We start from the raw sequence: 18,670 nt of genomic DNA, 5'->3' as shown, positions 1-18,670 counted from the left end.
CACAGAGAGAGAGAGACAGAAAAATGAATTTGAAATCAATCTGTACTCAAAAAGGTCCCTTGCTATACTGTCCATTGATATAACAGTATTGTATTTGTGCAAGCTCTCTTTCTCTACTTCTCCCTCCTCCCCTTCTGTATCTCTCTTCGCGCTTTTCTTTTCCATCGTCTTTAAAAACACAAATAAATAAATAAATAAAGGACGACATTCTTCGTTATTTAACCTTCAAAACGATCTAAAGCAAAGTTGCCGTCGAGACCGATGTATTCCCTGCAAACTGCTTTGTCCCGTTAACGTTAAAGCTCGCGTCGTTCTTCCTCTTCACTCTCTTAAAAACTCTTCAGGTTTTTCCAGCTGAGCGATTCAGGCTGAGGCGGGCGCAACCGCACTAGAGGGAAAGTCAAGTCGTGCTGGACTGGCGCGGTATCCTCTCACGGTTTACAAGTAAAGCAAGAGCGGACTCGCATTTTATCAAGCTTTGAAAATGATGGAATATGCTGATTTTAAAAGTTGACCTGGGATTTCTAGTTGTCAGGTGTCGAGGCATGGCTTTCCTTGTAACTTGCTTATTTTTGTCTTGGTGAGTATGGCAACTCTTTTCTCTGCATGTTCTCGGACTTTTACGCATCTTAATCACAGACTGTGGATGCTTGTGCCTTTGAGAAACTCAGTATATTCAACTGATTTTCTATCTGTTGAAATGAGCTTTGAGCAGTGCATATGTACTTTAGTTACAGTGCTAGCAGTGTTTGGGGAAATCAGCACAGTGAGACCAGTATATATTTGGATAACATCACGCGTATATTGGATAGATTACTGGATGGCTATGACAACAGACTGCGACCTGGATTTGGAGGTATGCTAATGGACGTATTATACTGTATTTTGTATAATATTGCTTCATGATGATTAGATCCATATCCTTCCTTAAAGGATAAAGTTTTACTCAACTAGTTGTGTGTATCTCATCTAGTTTACGTTATCTCTTAGCCGTCTTTCCCCTCTTACATTATAATAAAATCACAAGTTTGCTATTAGAAACTTTTCATAAAATTATCATATCCAAAGCATGCTGTTTTGTTGTGTGTTCATTTTATCTGATGTGGTTATTTTAAGTCTGTAAATGGCACATTTTATACATATAACTTTATTCCTTAACCTCTTTATATTTTAAGAAATTAACAAATAAGCTAGTCCAAAATTTTTGTCTGCATCAAAGCAACCACTTATCTTTCTGCTGTAGGTCCAGTTACAGAGGTCAAAACTGACATCTTTGTCACCAGCTTTGGACCTGTTTCAGATGTTGAGATGGTATGTCAACTATGCCGACCACTGAAGTACTGATACAGGATACACAAGGAAAAATGTGTGGATGTTATTCACATACATGTGTTTGGTTGATTGTAAACAAAGTACATGTGAAAACAAGATTTCACTGCAATGTATATGGTCTTTCAACCTCAACTCATGTTACTCCCAGCATTCATTATTCCAACATTTGGGCAGGATGTCATTAGTGCAGCTTAGGATTTTAATCTGGTTGACAATCCCCCCCACCCCCCCCACCCTCCGCCATAGCGATGTGGCTGTGTTAGGATGGAATAGGCGGGCTACTTCTGCCACGGGATAGGCTGAGTGATGTATGTCTGTTGTACTCTACTATCTTTGGTCTTAAGCTTTAGATACTGCTTCACAGCCTCTAAAGCCTACTAGAACTGCCATGCGATATGCTAGGGGCAGTTCTATAGAGGGGTATGTAAAGCTTTTAAGGGAAGCAAGGCCATCCATGTGATCTAAAGGCTGGATAGACTCATAATACTGACTTACTGCTGACTCTACAGATGAAATAAACTGTGTCTATTTTAACTGTGTATTAATAATGAATTACTCAATCAATTCACTTAACTTTCAGAGCTGGTAGGGAATGAAACATGGAAAACAGAAAAGTAAAATTTGCAACAATTGAAGAAAAACTATATATATATATATATATATATATATATATATATATATATATATGTGTGTGTGTGTGTGTGTGTGTGTGTGTGTGTGTGTGTAAAGGTGACCAAAGTGTACAATATGCTATGTCTTGAGGGTTTTCATCATAAACAAGGTTTTAGTTTTGGCAGTATTGGCATTAATAACATAATCCTCCAGAAAGAAAAAGAGACTGAGAAAGAGAAAACAATTCATCACATTGCCAATACTCTATCCAGCAGGTTCCTTCGAAACCATGGCTCACAAACCCATCTGCCATTATCTCCGGGGGAAGCAGATAATAATGGCAGGAGATAGTAGATGCAGCACCAGCAGTAGGAGTGGTCATAGTAGTAGTAAATACATTCGTAACCCACGCTCTCACCTCCATCCAGGAATACACCATGGATGTGTTCTTTCGTCAGACGTGGATTGACGAACGACTAAAATTTGAGGGCCCCATTGAGATCCTGCGGCTCAACAACTTGATGGTCAGCAAGATCTGGACACCGGACACATTTTTCCGCAATGGCAAGAGGTCGATCTCTCACAACATGACTACCCCCAACAAGCTGTTCCGCATCATGCAGAACGGAACTATCCTCTACACCATGAGGTAACAGTGCTGGACAGTGAGATTCAAACCTAGCCAAGACCGGAATAGAGCACAGACCTGGAAAACAAATTAGATGAACAGGCATCCAAGAATATGCACAGACATGAAAAGAAACAGCGTGCCATTCCAAAAACAAGATATGTGCCATCTGATACTGAAAACAGCCCTGGAAAGTGATTCAAACAAACATGACTCCAGCTTTGTTCCAAAAGGAGATATGCAGAATGAAAAAAAAAGCCCCTAGAGTCAATAATGGCACAAAAACAGATTTTTTTGTTTTTAATTAGATTATCTAAGTGGATGAACTCTAAAACATTTAAAAGTAAATAAAAAGGCTTTATCTAAGAAAATTTGTAAACTATATTACAATAAAGGGATGCCACCTTTGTCTACATTACAGATTTTATGAGGGTGGGGTGGGGGGCTATAGACAAGATGGCAGACACAAACCAACTTGTTTGTTTTTTTATTGTTTTTTTTTTTTTTACATATATGAAGTAGTGCTACATTTATTGGTTCACTGGCTGAAAAGAAAATACATTCGAAGGCAATAGATGTTTAAATAACAGATAAGCTAACTGTAGTTTTGTGAGTATAATGATGCAGTTTCTACAGTCTCAGCTTGAATTTTGTCCTTGTGTTAGCTTTGGGTAAAAGATCTAAACTTTTTCTGAATTACTTCATCTTAAAGTTGTTTTTTTTTTTTTTTTTTTTTTAAAGTAGTTTAACTTGAATCATTTCATTTGGGATCAGTTTCCCCCCCTTCGTCTGTGAGCCTGAGAAATTTCCTCAAAGCTCTGAGCTGCTTATTAGCTGTGAGTTCTTGTATAAACTGTCACTCTGGTAAACAAGAATATTATAACAACATTGTAGAACTGAATAACCTAAGTCATTTATTACATTAACAATAAAACCAATATAATATCACTGGAAATGTTTTAACAACTAAGGATATTATTAAGATGTTGTGTTCTGTGAATTTTATAACTTGAATAATTCCAAAGAATCAAATGTGTTTTACAAGTAAATAAACAAATAAATAAAATAAAATAAATACAAATAGAAAATAACATTAAGTTGTTATTAAAAATAAGTTATAAATAAGTTATGAAAATATGTAAGTATATGTTTTACTTATGAGCAGACAACAAACATGGGATTCTTCTTCTGCCATTAAAAATAAATAAATAAATAAAAACATCCTTTGTGAAATGTGTTATCCACGGTTGTCCTTCGCCAAGTTGTGTGTTCACCGCAGTGAAATGGTCTTGCAGGTTTTAGGTCATCTATGTTACCAAAAATATTGTATAATCCTATATTCTGTACTTGTTTTTTTGCTATAATGCTGAATGGCACCACACCAGACCCAGCTTGAAAGAGCAGTGTTTATAAAGCTAGTATGAAATATAAATCATACACTTAATTAAACTGTTTTCTATTCCTACAGATTAACTATAAATGCAGAGTGCCCCATGCGTCTGATGAACTTCCCCATGGACGGCCATGCCTGCCCACTTAAGTTTGGGAGTTGTGAGTTAGTTTTTTTTCAGCCTTACTCACCCGACAGATGGTGTCACTTTCAATCACTGATTACTCTGTCACTGAGCAGATGACTGACAAGATATCGTCAAAGATCTTAATTTGAAATGCCATACATATGTGTGTATGTGTGTGTGAATTTTTGAAAGTTTTCATTTTTAATCGCCCTTTTTATCCATGCTGTCTAGATGCTTACCCCATCAGTGAAATTGTGTACACATGGAAGAAAGGTCCTCTGTCATCTGTTGAAGTGCCACAAGAATCATCCAGTTTGCTGCAGTATGACCTTATTGGTCAGACAGTTTCCAGTGAGAGACTAAAATCCAATACAGGTGAGCAGATGTTTAACATCACCTGTCATAAAGAGTGTGCAGTGGTCACTGTGTTAAAACTAAAACCTGCTAAGGACACTTCAGTGAATCCGTGAACTATTTACCATTACATGTTTGTGGAATGTTATGTCATGCATGAACTTGCATTCTTTTTAAAAATTTCATCATAAATAGAACAATACTTTTCACCAGTCAGTATTAAAAGACTGGTGTATTCATCAGATGGCAACCATGTCAAGTAAATTCTCAGCATTGACAAATCTTTTTGGTATTTACTCTTCCAGGTGAATATGTCATTATGACCGTTCATTTTCACCTGCAAAGGAAAATGGGCTTCTTCTTGATTCAGACTTACATTCCCTGTATCATGACTGTCATCCTGGCCCAAGTCTCATTCTGGATTAATAAGGAATCAGTTCCAGCTCGGACTGTGTTCGGTAAGAGCTCCTTAAATTCTCATACTCATTTAGTGTATAAATTTCAATGTCAGTTTCAAGATTTGAAAAAAATATCAGAAAAAGGGATTTTGACGTAGACTCCAGAGCTAACACATTTCACACAGCCATTGACTACTTGGATTGAAATATTTGGAACGCTGAAGAACATTTTCAGTTTGTCTTCCAAAAATAACTGGCAATTTTTTGTAAATATTCAGGTTTTCTCAGTTCTAATTTTGCACCATTGCAGTTAGCTTCAGATTATGACACAACTTGAGTGCCCATTAATTAGCTGAACAAAATAGCCAAGCATACATTATCCATTATTTTGTTGTGGCTTACTTCTTTTTAGTAAAGTATCAAAGTATCAAAAAGCCAAATAATAAACTGTCTGGATTTATTGACTTGCCGCCCACTGGTTGACCCCACAACTCCTGACTCTCACTTTACAAACTTTAAGCAACTATATTTTCTCTGTTTGTTGCACCCTAAATTAAACTGCAATGAGCTGTCTTTAAAATGAAACCTCCTGCAATAGAACAAAGACCACCACAGTCATCACAGTCAGGTTTTACCTTCATTATCTCTATTCCTCCTCCACTATGGTGGAGCTGAATTAATTGGGAATAGATGTCCTTTTTGAAATTGGTTTATGCAAGGGCTGAGAGGGGGAGGATGTTTACTTGGCCCTTTTCCGAGCACTCACAGGTTCCGCTTGCTCACATTACATTACGCTACAGTTGCTACCAAGCTCTAGCCTCAGGAGCAGCAAGGGTGAGATACACTGAACAAAAACAGAGATAGACTAAGAGGAATGACAGCAACAGAAAGACAGAAAAAGCACAGATGCAAAAAGTGAGGATAATGTGCAAAAGTGCACAGATTTTGCTATCATTTTTAACTGAATTTCCATTATTTGTAAAACTCAAGATGCAGCTGTGCACAGAAGCAGTGCTAGCCCTTGTCTTTGGAAACGAGCCAGCGCTCCAACAAATCTGCATTCTCCTTCAGAGAATAGATCCCCGTCATTAATGTTTGCATGGAAGTTGAAGCCTCATGTAGAAAGCACATCTGTGGCAACTCATTAGCCTCACTCATCCTGCTGTTCTCAATTCACTCAGTACTGGCTGGAATGAAAAGATACAGACAAGCAAAAAAACCCCGAAACAAACCCAAAAACCTGCTCATTCTAAATCGAGGACAGAGGACACAAGAGATTATGTACAAAACAAGTTGCATTGCAAGTGATGGCCAAAAAGCCACTGCTTGAATAAATTGAATTAACACACAAGTTTTGGGTTGTGACTAAAAGATAGACAGTTTAGTTACGTTTGAGAAGAACAGATAAGTTATAGGTGACCTATAGGTGTAAGAATATTAAACATACAAAACATGTATTAAGGGAGTTCAAAACAAACAATTATTGTGTCTATGAAGTCATAATTCATTTGTGAACTTTAAACACTTCTTTGACTTCACAAGACATACATTTGCTACAACAACAGAAAACAGTGAATAGCTGTGTGTATTAATCTGATAATCATTATTTGGAAGGTAACCAGAGCTAGTGCACTCTCATTTTCTTCAGATGCATCCTAGGTTGTTTTGTTCTGGAGACAGGCCTGACACTGACAGTGCATTAAACCATACCATATTGCGTGCTGAATTGTCAACAACCTAAGAGCTGAAAGTCCCTTGAGCACAAGTCTTACAGACTTAATTGAGTGTGGCCTAATTTGTACCTTGCTTTTTTTCTTATAAAAGCCCATAAATGCCCCAAGCATTTCATTTCTATCCTGTCTTTATACTTCATCCCTCTCCCTCCCACACTCTTTCTTTCTTTTTCTTTTGCCTCTCCCTCCTACCCTGACAGGCTTTCTTTCCATGTTCCTCCTCCCTTTTGCAGTCATTTAACTGGTGCTTCAGATTTAAACAGTCAGACTGGTTGACTGTTGGAGGAGGTTGCATCTGAGGGTTGTTAGGTTTTACCATCAAAGTGCTGTGTAGAAAATGTTTTTGAGACATTATTAGGTGCATTAAAACCCCCATAAGTTCCTACAATGCTAATGAAAAGTGCACAGCTACAGTGCACATTTGGTAAACCATGGGAACAGTGTTCAATGGCCCTTTATCCCTGCTTGCTTGATGAAAGTGAATTAGATATGTACTTTGGTAATGGGCTATTAAAAGAGATGTTCATTGTCGTGGCTCAAGAGTTGAGAGTTCGCCTTGTAATCGGAAGGTTGCCGGTTCGAGCCCCGGCTTGGACAGTCTTGGTTGTTGTGTCCTTGGGCAAGACACTTCACCCGTTGCCTACTGGTGGTGGTCAGAGGGCCCGGTGGCGCCAGTGTCCGGCAGCCTCGCCTCTGTCAGTGCGCCCCAGGGTGGCTGTGGCTACAATGTAGCTTGCCATCACCAGTGTGTGAATGTGTGCGTGAATGGGTGGATGACTGGATATGTAAAGCGCTTTGGGGTCCTTAGGGACTAGTAAAGCGCTATACAAATACAGGCCATTTACCATTTACCATTGTCAGCATCTTTATCTGACTTAATAAGGAAGGAATCTGGGTGGGGAAAAGGGAAATTCTTATCTAAGGATTAAGAACTACGGATCATTTCTATTCATGAATTAAGTAGTATTAGGGGCTATGTCTGAAATGTTATATCTAAAATGGACATGTAATGGACCTTTTGTGTGATAAACTACTCTTCTCCCAAATGAAAATTACTTAGAAAAAAAATTAAAAAAAGAATAATTATATATATATATATACATGTATATTGATTTCCTACTAAAAGGAAGTCTGTTAGTCTTAGTCTAAGCTTCAAGTTCATGTTCATTCTTTCTTCTGATCATCTCTCTCCATCATCTTGTCTGTACCTCATATTAGACAAGCAAACAAATATTAGCAAATACCATACAGCCTGGATGTCTTTCTCCAGAATGTTTATAGATATTCGGTCTCTTTTTACCGACGTGCCAATGTGGGGGCAGGGGTTAGTCTGCTTATGGACAGATTAGCATTCCCTCAAGTGACTTTTTGGCAACACTTTCTGATTTGAAATGCCACATTCTAGTTATATGCCATAAAACAGGACTGCTGCCACATGTTAAAAATATTCCATGGGAAAAATATGCTCTGCTTGGCTCTGTTATTTTCTTGTTACATCATATACACATATATTTTTATCAAAGATTTATGACATCAACATCTTAACTAGTGTTACACAGTATCTTTTGTTGTATGATGTGCAATGTGCCTTTTTTTAAAAGTATATCTTTCTCTATAAATATTAATAACACGATGCTACGATTTCGATTGGGACCTGGAGGTGCAGGATTAGAAATGAACAGCTGAAATGAACAGAAAAGAACAGCTCAGGTTCAGTAATTTGGAGGGAAAGTAAGAGAAAAGGATGAGATAGTATGAATATAAGAAGAGGAGGGACACGGTGTATATTGGAGAAAAGATCTTAAAGATGGAGCTGCTAAGCAAAAGGAAAAAAGGAAGACCACAGAGATGGTTCATATATATGTAGCAAACGAGGATATGCAGAGAGTAGGGATGATAGAATTGGATATAAGTGATGAGGTGAAATTGAAGCAGATGATCCATTAGCAACCCCTAAAGGAAGCAGCTGAAGAAGAAGATGTATAAATGTGTATGTCAAGTTAGCTTATTATGATATTTATCAGTAACTCGTACGAGTCCATCATGATGGTTTGTTTGCAGTTTCATCATGGATATTGCTGATACTATTGATATTTTGATGAAAGTATAAATTTGAAATCTCAAATTTAGCAACTGCATGAAGAAACTGTAAGATTTCTCCCAATATTTAGGTTAACAATCATTGTTAACCTAAATTGTTAACTTTTTTGTTCTTTAGGAACAAATGTCCCAGTATTGCATATTTGTGTGTGGATTGTTACTGTCAGTGTCTTTAATGTTTTTACTTTTTGAGAAGCAATGAACACCTAAACATCCAGTTTTCTCAAATCCGTCTTTACAGAAGAGCTTCAACTTTGCATTGTTAGTGGGTTTGCTCGTGAACTGCTTATCCTGATCCTTCCACATCATTTCTGCTGGATGTATACTACTACTTTTACTACAAAAACTTTTTGGTAGAACGACCGATCAGTGTTTGTTTACTGGTTGTCTTTTTCTTTCACGTTTTCTCTGGTAAAATTAAGAATTTATTGTTTCATCACTAATGGCAAGCTGCCCTGGACCATATGCACCAAAACATGCCCAAACTACAATACTCCCACCACCACGTTTCACAGATGGGATAAGGTTCCTTTGCTGGAATGCAGTGTTCTCCTTTCTCCAAACAGAAACTTCTCATTTCAACCAGAAAGCTCGATTTTTGACTCATATACATCCAATAAAATGTGTTCAGACAATCCTTTGGCCCTCTGTTTGAACAGCAGTGCTTTCTCTTTAAAATCCTGACATGCGTGAAATAGTTTTTTTTCTCTTTTTTGGTGTTAAACACCATTGTAATAAGTGGTGTGAAGATTTGGGTAAAATGATAAATGATTTCTAAGATTTGATCTACAGATTTTGAGAAAAAAAAAAGGCTCAATTTAAACAGGCTGGCTCAGCATCCTTATTTAACAATATATCTACTGCTGTCTCCTTCCCATATGCAGGTATCACCACTGTCTTGACGATGACAACGCTCAGCATCAGTGCCCGCCACTCACTCCCTAAAGTCTCCTATGCCACAGCCATGGATTGGTTCATTGCTGTTTGCTTTGCCTTTGTCTTCTCCGCCCTGATTGAGTTTGCCGCCGTCAACTACTTCTCCACCTTACAGGCCAACAGGGAGCACCGGAAAGCAGCGGCCATGAAGGCAGCAGCTCAGGAGGCAGCAACTGCGGCCGCTGCTCCCGCTGTGGCCGCAGGGAATGACGTAGAGGTGTCCTCAGTAAGTCTAGCTCACCTTTTCAAACTTCTGTTTACATGTATCAACAAATATTCTGGTAATTAGCTAGTTGAAGATGACCAGCCTGCTGTTGTTTCTTTCAGATAAAACATCTTAATATCACAAAAGTAGAGAAATGCCACCTTTACTTTTTTGCTTTTCTTTACTTAAACCAGTAAAGGACATGCAGAAAGTGATGGTATAGTATTAGCTCCAGCTTTAAACATTAGAAATTGGTTAATCCCAGCAAATGAATGAAGCATGGGATTTAAAAAATGTGGCTCAGTAACATCTGGCTAATACTAAGCAAAGTGTATTTATGTATTTTTTTGCACTAATTGCTCTGTGAAATGGCTTGCACATATTGATATGCCCCTATTTGAATTACACAAATTCTAGAAATTTACTTATTAGTTTTGGTTTTTCTGAATTATAACTCAAGGAAGGTGGGAAGCAGTTTTTTTTTGTGAAGTATGAGTCATTTGTTTGGGAAGGGCTAAAAACACAAAAATGAGGTGGCCAAAAGTGCTTGTGGTTCTAAGGTTGAGGTATATAACATGCGCATTATGACATCATCTCTATATATTGCATATCAGGTTCTTCTCCCTAATCATTGTGTTTATTTAGATCTGAGGTTTGACTTGACTTCTGGTATCTTGCTAAGCTTCTGTATTTTTTTTTCATCCTGTCTAGCTTGTGTTTGTCTCTCTTTAGCTGACGAAATCCATTCTTTGCTCTGTGCTGTTATATAACAATTTCAGCGTTTCATTCTTTTCACAGTTTATGTTGGCTCTGTCAGCATGACATAAGCACATCTGTGTGGCAAACGGAGAGCAGTAGATAAAAAAAATAGTAATTGTGTTAAAAAAGGCGAGTACTACAATATGCAACCTTTTTGCTTAACTTACGTTGAGTCTAATTCTTGAATTCTGAATTGTCTAATCCTGAGTTAGAAAAGAGTTTGCTGAAAAAGACCTGAATTACCTGAACACTTGAAATTTTTTTTAGCTAACTCTGACTATATAAAAGTGTCTGACGAAGTTGTATGTATAATAAAAAAAGCCATTGTTAACTGAGCTCTGATGCAATGATTCATGATGGCAGTGATATAAAGAGCAGAGCTGTCATTTTATTCCAAGGAACTTGAAAAACAGCAATGAATCACACAACTTGAAATGTAATTATTCAAATTTAGTTCAATTCATTTCTGATATTTACAATAGGAGTTATCTTAGAGCACTCTACACTGTAAAGCCATACTGTAGGAAAAATGTAGGTAGTACTCCCTATGAGAACCCACGTGGGGAGAAAACACATATTCGAACTATATTCTGTCTATAGTGTAAAATGATTTAAACCACATTTACTTAAGTTTTATGATCGTATAGTTGTTTCAGCTTCATGCCAGCGATGACAAGAATATTTCATCACTGTGACCGATATCTCCATGACAAATGATTGTTCATTGATCAATGTTTAAAGCTTAGTCTGTACTTATTGCGTCAACACAGTGTGCATCAAAAGCCATGTCACTACCGGAGCCACACACTTTGATGTCTTTTTTGACTAGTTCTACAACTCCTGTTATTTGTGCCATTTTTTAGAGAATGCTCCATGGACACACAAATGCAAAAAGAGTTAGCTGGAGTTTTGAGTCTGTATCCATCATATAGCAGAAGACTCCTACATGGGCCAGTATTTCTTGGAGGGATACAATTACAGCAATTTGAAAGCATCAGACTTTCTACAGAGCAATGTGATGGATCACACAATTGTGCTTGTGTCCGAAAACTGCTTAAAGGCCGCTTTGAAGGAGAAAGAGCAGGTAAAATTGGTTGTTTGAGCTCTGGTTGCTCCAGTCTGCATGCCAAATATCCTTGGTCAAGATACTGACCCCGAGTTGCTCTCCAATGCATCCATAAGAGTAAGAACTTCTATGAATTTTAGATTAAAAAACACTTACCAAAAAGAAAAAAAATCATAGGAAAATGTACTTGAATGAATGGGGGTGAATTAGGCAAGTTGTATAAAGCACTTTAAGAAAAGTGGTATATAGTCCATAATGGTAGTCCATTTACCAACCACTTTCATTTTCATATTTGTTGTTTATCCTCTGTTTAGTGAAGATTTAGTTTGCATTCCAATTTATTAATATTAGAAATGTTCCCATTTTAGTGTTACGGCAGATTCGTGTTTTTGTTCACTTTATTTTAAACAGCCTTTCAATTTAAAGAACTTTTTTTCGATACATGAGTGTTGTCTTCAGTCGAATATCTAATAAAAAGAACAATAACAATATTTTAAAAAACGTTTAACAGCAAAGCCTTTCATGAAAGACATTCAACAAATATAATAAACAGAAACATAAGAGAAATACCAAATTACCTGAAAAAAATCTTAAATTTTTGTTTGAATGTAAATGAGAAAGGCAGGCTTTAACAAGTGTAGACCATGCCAAGTCCCTGCTGCATACATGAAGTAATCATGTCAATGCAGTGTTTGTGATATATTGTGAAATTCTGCAAAGAAAATTAAAGGTTGTTCTTTGAGCAATGGGAGACCTTACCCCTGCTTTAGCATGTTGGTCCTGCTTGACAAGAATAGATTTGATTCTACTCTTAACCTTTTTCCCCTAAATTCTTTCTGTCGTATTTTTTGCTGACAGAACAAATACGACATTTGCCACATCTATAATGTAAATAGAACACAATACATGAAAAATCACAAAATCATGCTTTTGTTTGCAATTTATCCAATGCTTCTATCTCACCCTTTTGATCAATTAAATGTTACAATATTGCTTTTCCCTGCTTCCTCTCTCTGCTCTATGCTACTATTGTAAGACCTCTATTCTCTACTTCACACACACACACACACACACACACACACACACACACACACACACACACACACACACACACACACACACACACACACACACACACACACAGATCTCCCTTCTGCGTCTCTCCTGCTACTTTTGCTTGAATGTGCTGTCCACACATAAACAGTGAAACATAACAACCTTCACTTTTTCCAGTTTTGCACTCATATAACTCACATGCAGATATTATCTGCAACACACACCTAACCAACCCGTGTATATACATCATCGGCAACAAACGATGTCCCCTGCATCCATATAGTTCACTCATCGCTTTCAACAATGCCTTATCTATCCATCTAGCTACAGTATATCATCCATCCAGCCCTTTCTCCCAGTCCTTTATTCATCCCTGTAACTGTGTGATAACCACAGTGAGTGACACGGGGAGACAGCCAGTGGCTCAGTGAATGATGTTGCTGCCGATTATGTAAGAGCCATAGATTAAGGGAATATCCAGCATATCACTGCACGCTCACAAGAAGGAGGGCAACCACCACCACAATAAAGCAGAGAGGGGGCTGAGAAAGCAGGCACAGTCCATTTAAAAAAAAAAAAATTTTTATTTTTTATTTTTTATATGGAACAAGATGGAGAGATGGATGATGGGCCAGTGTGGTTTGTTTTTTGTGTTTTATGTGAGTTTGCATTCGTGTGTGTGTGTGTGTGTGTGTGTGTGTGTGTGTGTGTATGCATTAAAGTTACACTGAGAGGAGAAATAGAGTGGGAGGGATGCATCATGGAAAATGACTGCTTTCACCAAATATGTAGGAGGAAAGACTCTTTATTACATAGAAAAAAAACACAACAATGGCGTATCACTGGGAATAGAAATAGCCATCTACCAGTCACGATTTAAAAGACCACGACCTGTTATGACTGTCATGTAAAACACAGCAGGCATGGAAACCTCACAAAAGCAAATTGGTTCAGTTAATGAATCAAATATACAACTGTAAACATAATGGGGGATCGAGTGTTTGTCAGTGTGAGTAACGGGTGCTGAATGCATTTCCAGTGGTGAGTAGGTGGTGCAGTATTTAGTGCTGGAAATAAAGAAAATATTTTTTTCATATTAAGAAAAAAAAATAAGGTGAGAGATAGAAAGATGTGATCTTTATGCAGAGGTTGAGCCACGGGTACTTGCAATCACAGAATTTGAAAAGATTGCTTAGGCGATGAGACACTGATTAAATCAGGACATTTTTAAGGAAATTCTTTTGCTGTCCTGTCGGCTTAATAACTAGACTGAAAGAGAGGATTTTCAGGTTCAGGGATCAACACTAACTAAAAAGTAGCGTCATGGATGGTGCATAACATTTTGACTTTTGTTGCCAAGATGTCAGGTCTCTCTTGGAAATGAGATTTTTTGATCTCAATGAGATTTTTTTTTTTACCTGAATAAATGAAGGACTAATAAAAAAATTGTAATGAAGTAACACTTGTTGAATGCACTGATTACAGGTATTTATTTAGAAATTTCTATTTCTACATCATTTAGCAGTCTTCCACCCCCCACCCCCTATTTTTCTATGTTTATAGCTAACTCTATAATAATTCAGTATGTGAAGCATAACCATAAATATCCACCTTTATCAACGGTATTATTAAATGATAATTTAGTCATGGTAATTCGATGGACATCCAGTTTTTGGAGAAAATTCTGCTGTGAAAAACACTGAACAACTGTTATCTTTCAGTCAACATGAGACAGGAAATAATCAAACCACCAGGGACCGGCGCTACATGAAGCTTACATCTCTAGCCTATTCATTTTTTATTCAGCACAGTTAAAGTTTCCAAGCCTAAAATGACTGCCTGCCAGGCTTAATCATTGGGAAATTTTGTATTTTTAAGAACTTTTTAGAAACAAGCTACAACCATTAAGCCAGTTAATGTATGTCATTAGCCTACTTTCACTTCCCATAATGGCAGTAGTGTAGGAAAGTTAAGTAACTTTCCCACACACTATGCAGAACTGCATGCCTCCCACTGTTTCCCACCAACTCTTTATTGAAATTTTCAGAAGTCATACTAGTAGCAGTTTTGCAATGTAATTTAGTCATGCAAATTAATTTAGTCATCTAAAATGTGCAACTGTGCCTTAAACTGTGCAATCACCTTGAGCAACCATGCTATGATTCAAAGAAGTTACCTGAATTCACTTCGCCTAGGGCAAGATCTCTGTGTTACTGAATTTGCGAGGTTAAAAGAGTTATGTTGTCACCAGTGTTTTTGAAGGCTTTGATATATGTGTGAACAATTTGTTTCTTATCCTTATTTCTCTGCCAGTAATCTCTTGGTACTGTACATAAAAGTAAAAAAACAAAACAAAAACAAAAAACAGTTTCGTGAACCCTGTGAGATTGTGAGATTAATATGGTTTAAATGTGCAAAATGACAATGATCAGGAAATTTTTTGTCTTTTCATTCATTTATCCGTATCCTTCGATGGTTCATCTTATTGGATCATAACTGTTGTGTGTGACTGTGTGTGTAATATCCATGGCTTTTAATTTGTAATAATTATTTACATATATTCACCCACTTACATCCAAACACCCAGAGATGAGGCTCCTTAGTGGACAGAAAGTGAAATCGTGCTGTCTATTAACCCCTTCGCACACTATGAAACATAAACACACTCGTGTGTAGCTCTTAACCTGCTCTACTCACGGAGACCCACATCCAAACATGATCCATATATCCGTTAGTCAGCACCCAACCTTTCTGTGAGTCTGTTGAAAACTAGAGCAGTGAATAAGGGACAAGGACTTGATCTCCCATGAGATTTAAGAGGAAGCCAAGAGATCCTGTTGTCATCATGAGCAATAGCTTGTCATTTGGCTCAACTGCAGACATGTGCAGTACACCATGCAGAAGTAATGCATGCGGTGTGTGTACTCACTGCATGTTGTTACCTAAAAGGGAAACAGAAACAGGTAGCTGACATTTGAAGCTACAGCCTGGTGTTGTGAAGCATACAGTATACCACTCACAGATAAGAGGATACACTATTATTCACTGAAGAGTGAACTTAACCTCGAAAATGACTGGTGGTAATGGTGGTTAGATCATCTGGACCTGCTCTCTCTCTCACAGCCCTTCCCCAGTGTTGCTATAGAACTTTACAGAGCTTGATATATTCATCAAGCCCATAATAATACAGCTTAAAGAGAATAGAAAGGTTTAAAATGCTGCTCAAACATTAGCTTTTTTATCTTTGTCTAACACCTCCATATCAAATGTTTGTGACTTGCACTCCTGTTAACTTCCTCAAATGATAAACACATTTAAACCCCCAGACGTATAATATATTAAGATTTTACAGCATGATTGCACTACTCAGCATAGCTGCCATGGAATGACTGACAAATATTTTATATTTAATTTGATTCAGTATTAATGTTGTTAATAACTCTAATTTAACTGCTAATGGATTTTTAAACTGGCCACCATGGATTTTATTTATTTATTTATTTTTTGGAATGTTTCCCCTAAGCCTTAGGATTGTAACAGTTTAATAGTTTCTTAACCTGTAGAGGAGCATGTAATCCTGTAGCCTCACAAATCCTGCCTAAATCTCACAAGTTCAGATTTTGTTCCAAGACTGCTAAAAAATATCCACACTGAAGTGAGAAACACTGAATGCTTTAGTAAACTACTAGGAGTTTTTCCCCCAAAATAAAATGTAAAGAACTGTTCAAACTCTGCTCTGCAATAAATGTTCTAGAAACTTGCAAATTTAACAAGGAATATATTTGAAATTTCCATGTAAACAAAAAGTGTCCTATAAAGCATAAATATGGCACAAAACAGCATATTTAAAATAAATATTAAATTATATTATTATAAAGTTCAGTGCTTACTCAGTGAAGCTGCTGATCAATAAAAGGCCATCGTGGAATGACTGTATTTTTTTATGCTGAAATTTGTTCCTTTAAAAGGGAACGTGTTCTTTCTCACTTACTCTACCTGGAGGCAACACATTGTTACTTGACCCATTTTCCAGATGTACACTCCCCTTACTTTCTGTACACATACTGTATATGATTTACAACTATTGGAGCAGGGAGCATGTGTTGCGATCACACTAGTTTACTCAAAGTTGATGAGGCGTGAGAAACCCATGCGTCAATATATTGAGCTTCTTTCGTTTAATATGGTTTGTTTGCCTCCCACAACTACACCAGCCTTGACAGAATGGGCTGAAGTTTCAATCAAAATCAAAACATCATTGATTTTCTTTTCTGGGTGTAATTACTGTGATACTCATACTCATTTTAGATATAGATCACATGCTCCATAGAACATATGGACTTATCTATTTACAGTATGTTAAACACACCACTATCATCAGAATGGATTTTTCCTTTTTTCCTTATTTCCTCCCTTAACACTAACTAGCATTGATGTTATAAGATACTGACATTATAACATTTTGTTTTTCCCTGGTCTTTATATACTTTGTATCGTTCTTATTTTCCTCTCCAAGGTGGATGCCAGTAGTGTGCTTAAGAAGAGGATGAACTCCACCCCGATGTTTGAGCGTCCTGCCAAGACATTTCCCAACCCACCGGTCAATGCCCAAGCATTCCTCCAGCAAGGTTCGGCTGTACCGGCCAACAATGTTCTGACTGGCACCAGCATCATCGACAAATACTCACGCATCCTTTTCCCCCTTTCGTTTGGCGCCTTCAACCTGGTCTACTGGATTGTCTATCTTACCAAGGACACAATGGAGATGTCCAGGTGAACAGATGGCATGTTGTTACAAATGATTCCAGCATTTGTTTTTATGTGTTTGTAGAGAGACAACAGACAGATTTTAGGATGACTACTGACTTACTGACTATAACTGAATGGGTTTTTTTCCCCCCACTCGGCTAGGAAAGCCCGATGGGATATTGTCGGCAACCTGCTGGGTGGGAGGGTGGGCGGGCAGGCGGCGTCGACACCCAAATTTGTGAATGCAATAACTTGAGAACAACGCAACATAGTAGTATCAAATTAGCACCATTGGTACATCTACTAAAATCTCACACAATTTGAATCTCACAGATCTCAGCCTCAAGGTCAAGGTCAGAGGTCAAGCATTAACTTGACTACTACGAAACAAATGTACAGCTTCTGTACTTATATAAGATATAATGATATATGGAATGTTCATCAAATTATTGACATATGAACAAGAAAATTATTTGCACTTTACATTACTGCTTGGTAACAGTGTGGTAATAATAGAGTAATAAGGTGGAAATGACAAGGTAATAATATGGAAATAGGAGTTTACTATGACTTAAATACAAATTAATATCAAAGTAATAACTAAGTAATATCATGCATAATCAGTGGCTTTAGCTGAGTAATAGAGTAATAGTAATAGCTGAGTAATAATAATATTGGGTGAGAAGGTGGAGTCTGAAGGAGCAGTGAGGACGTTGGATGGGAAACTGCAGGTTTAGTTATTTTGCTACTTTCATATTAATACCACACTACCACAGTATTACCAAACTGTAATAGAAAGTCTTTTCTCTGTCAAGTTTGCATGCTGAGGTTCTCACACGCAGTTGGTGTTAGTCTTTTCATCAGTTACAATTACCTACTTTGATTCCAGATCTTCATAATAAACTTGAAGAGTCAATATGTGGTAAATTTTAAAAGACGCAAAAGATGCTTTTTGCTCAAAAAAGGCTCATAAGGTTCCACAATATGACTGTGTAATCTGGTTTATGTCCCCACAACAATAATACAATACACATACATGCATACACATTTCTCACAATTAAGAAAAATGTGAGAGTTTTGGATGAAAAGAAAGGCAGTATGCTGATTATGTGGGCAGGTGGTTCTGGAAGTTTACATTTTGCTAAGTCTCCAAGTGTGTGAGAAATAGCTTATATTGTCTTCCTTATTGGTGGATTTTGTTGCGCTTAGGGACCTTTGGCTATTG

At 37.3% G+C, this 18,670-nt stretch overlaps 1 protein-coding gene across 1 annotated transcript in view; it reads left to right on the top strand.

Moving 5' to 3' along the window:
- The first annotated feature begins 261 nt into the window (after positions 1-261).
- gabra6b (gamma-aminobutyric acid type A receptor subunit alpha6b) overlaps positions 262-18,670 on the top strand; it is a 30,950-nt gene continuing 12,541 nt past the window's right edge. The window contains exons 1-9 of the mRNA XM_086309218.1: positions 262-580; positions 732-856; positions 1,244-1,311; positions 2,373-2,593; positions 4,041-4,123; positions 4,321-4,464; positions 4,749-4,901; positions 9,559-9,836; positions 17,213-17,469. Of these exons, the coding sequence (XP_086165344.1) occupies positions 495-580; positions 732-856; positions 1,244-1,311; positions 2,373-2,593; positions 4,041-4,123; positions 4,321-4,464; positions 4,749-4,901; positions 9,559-9,836; positions 17,213-17,469 (1,415 nt within the window). The 5' untranslated portion in view covers positions 262-494. The remainder of the gene's footprint in view (positions 581-731; positions 857-1,243; positions 1,312-2,372; positions 2,594-4,040; positions 4,124-4,320; positions 4,465-4,748; positions 4,902-9,558; positions 9,837-17,212; positions 17,470-18,670) is intronic.

The sequence above is a fragment of the Aulonocara sp. 'chitande type north' Nkhata Bay genome, linkage group LG10 (assembly GCF_057382095.1).
Source record: "Aulonocara sp. 'chitande type north' Nkhata Bay isolate Kocher_YH1m ecotype deep benthic linkage group LG10, A_spYH_male_GT1.1, whole genome shotgun sequence".
Classification (NCBI taxonomy): Eukaryota; Metazoa; Chordata; class Actinopteri; order Cichliformes; family Cichlidae; genus Aulonocara; species Aulonocara sp. 'chitande type north' Nkhata Bay.
Note: the sequence above shows the minus strand (reverse complement) of the source record. Positions and strands in the feature narration are given on the sequence as shown.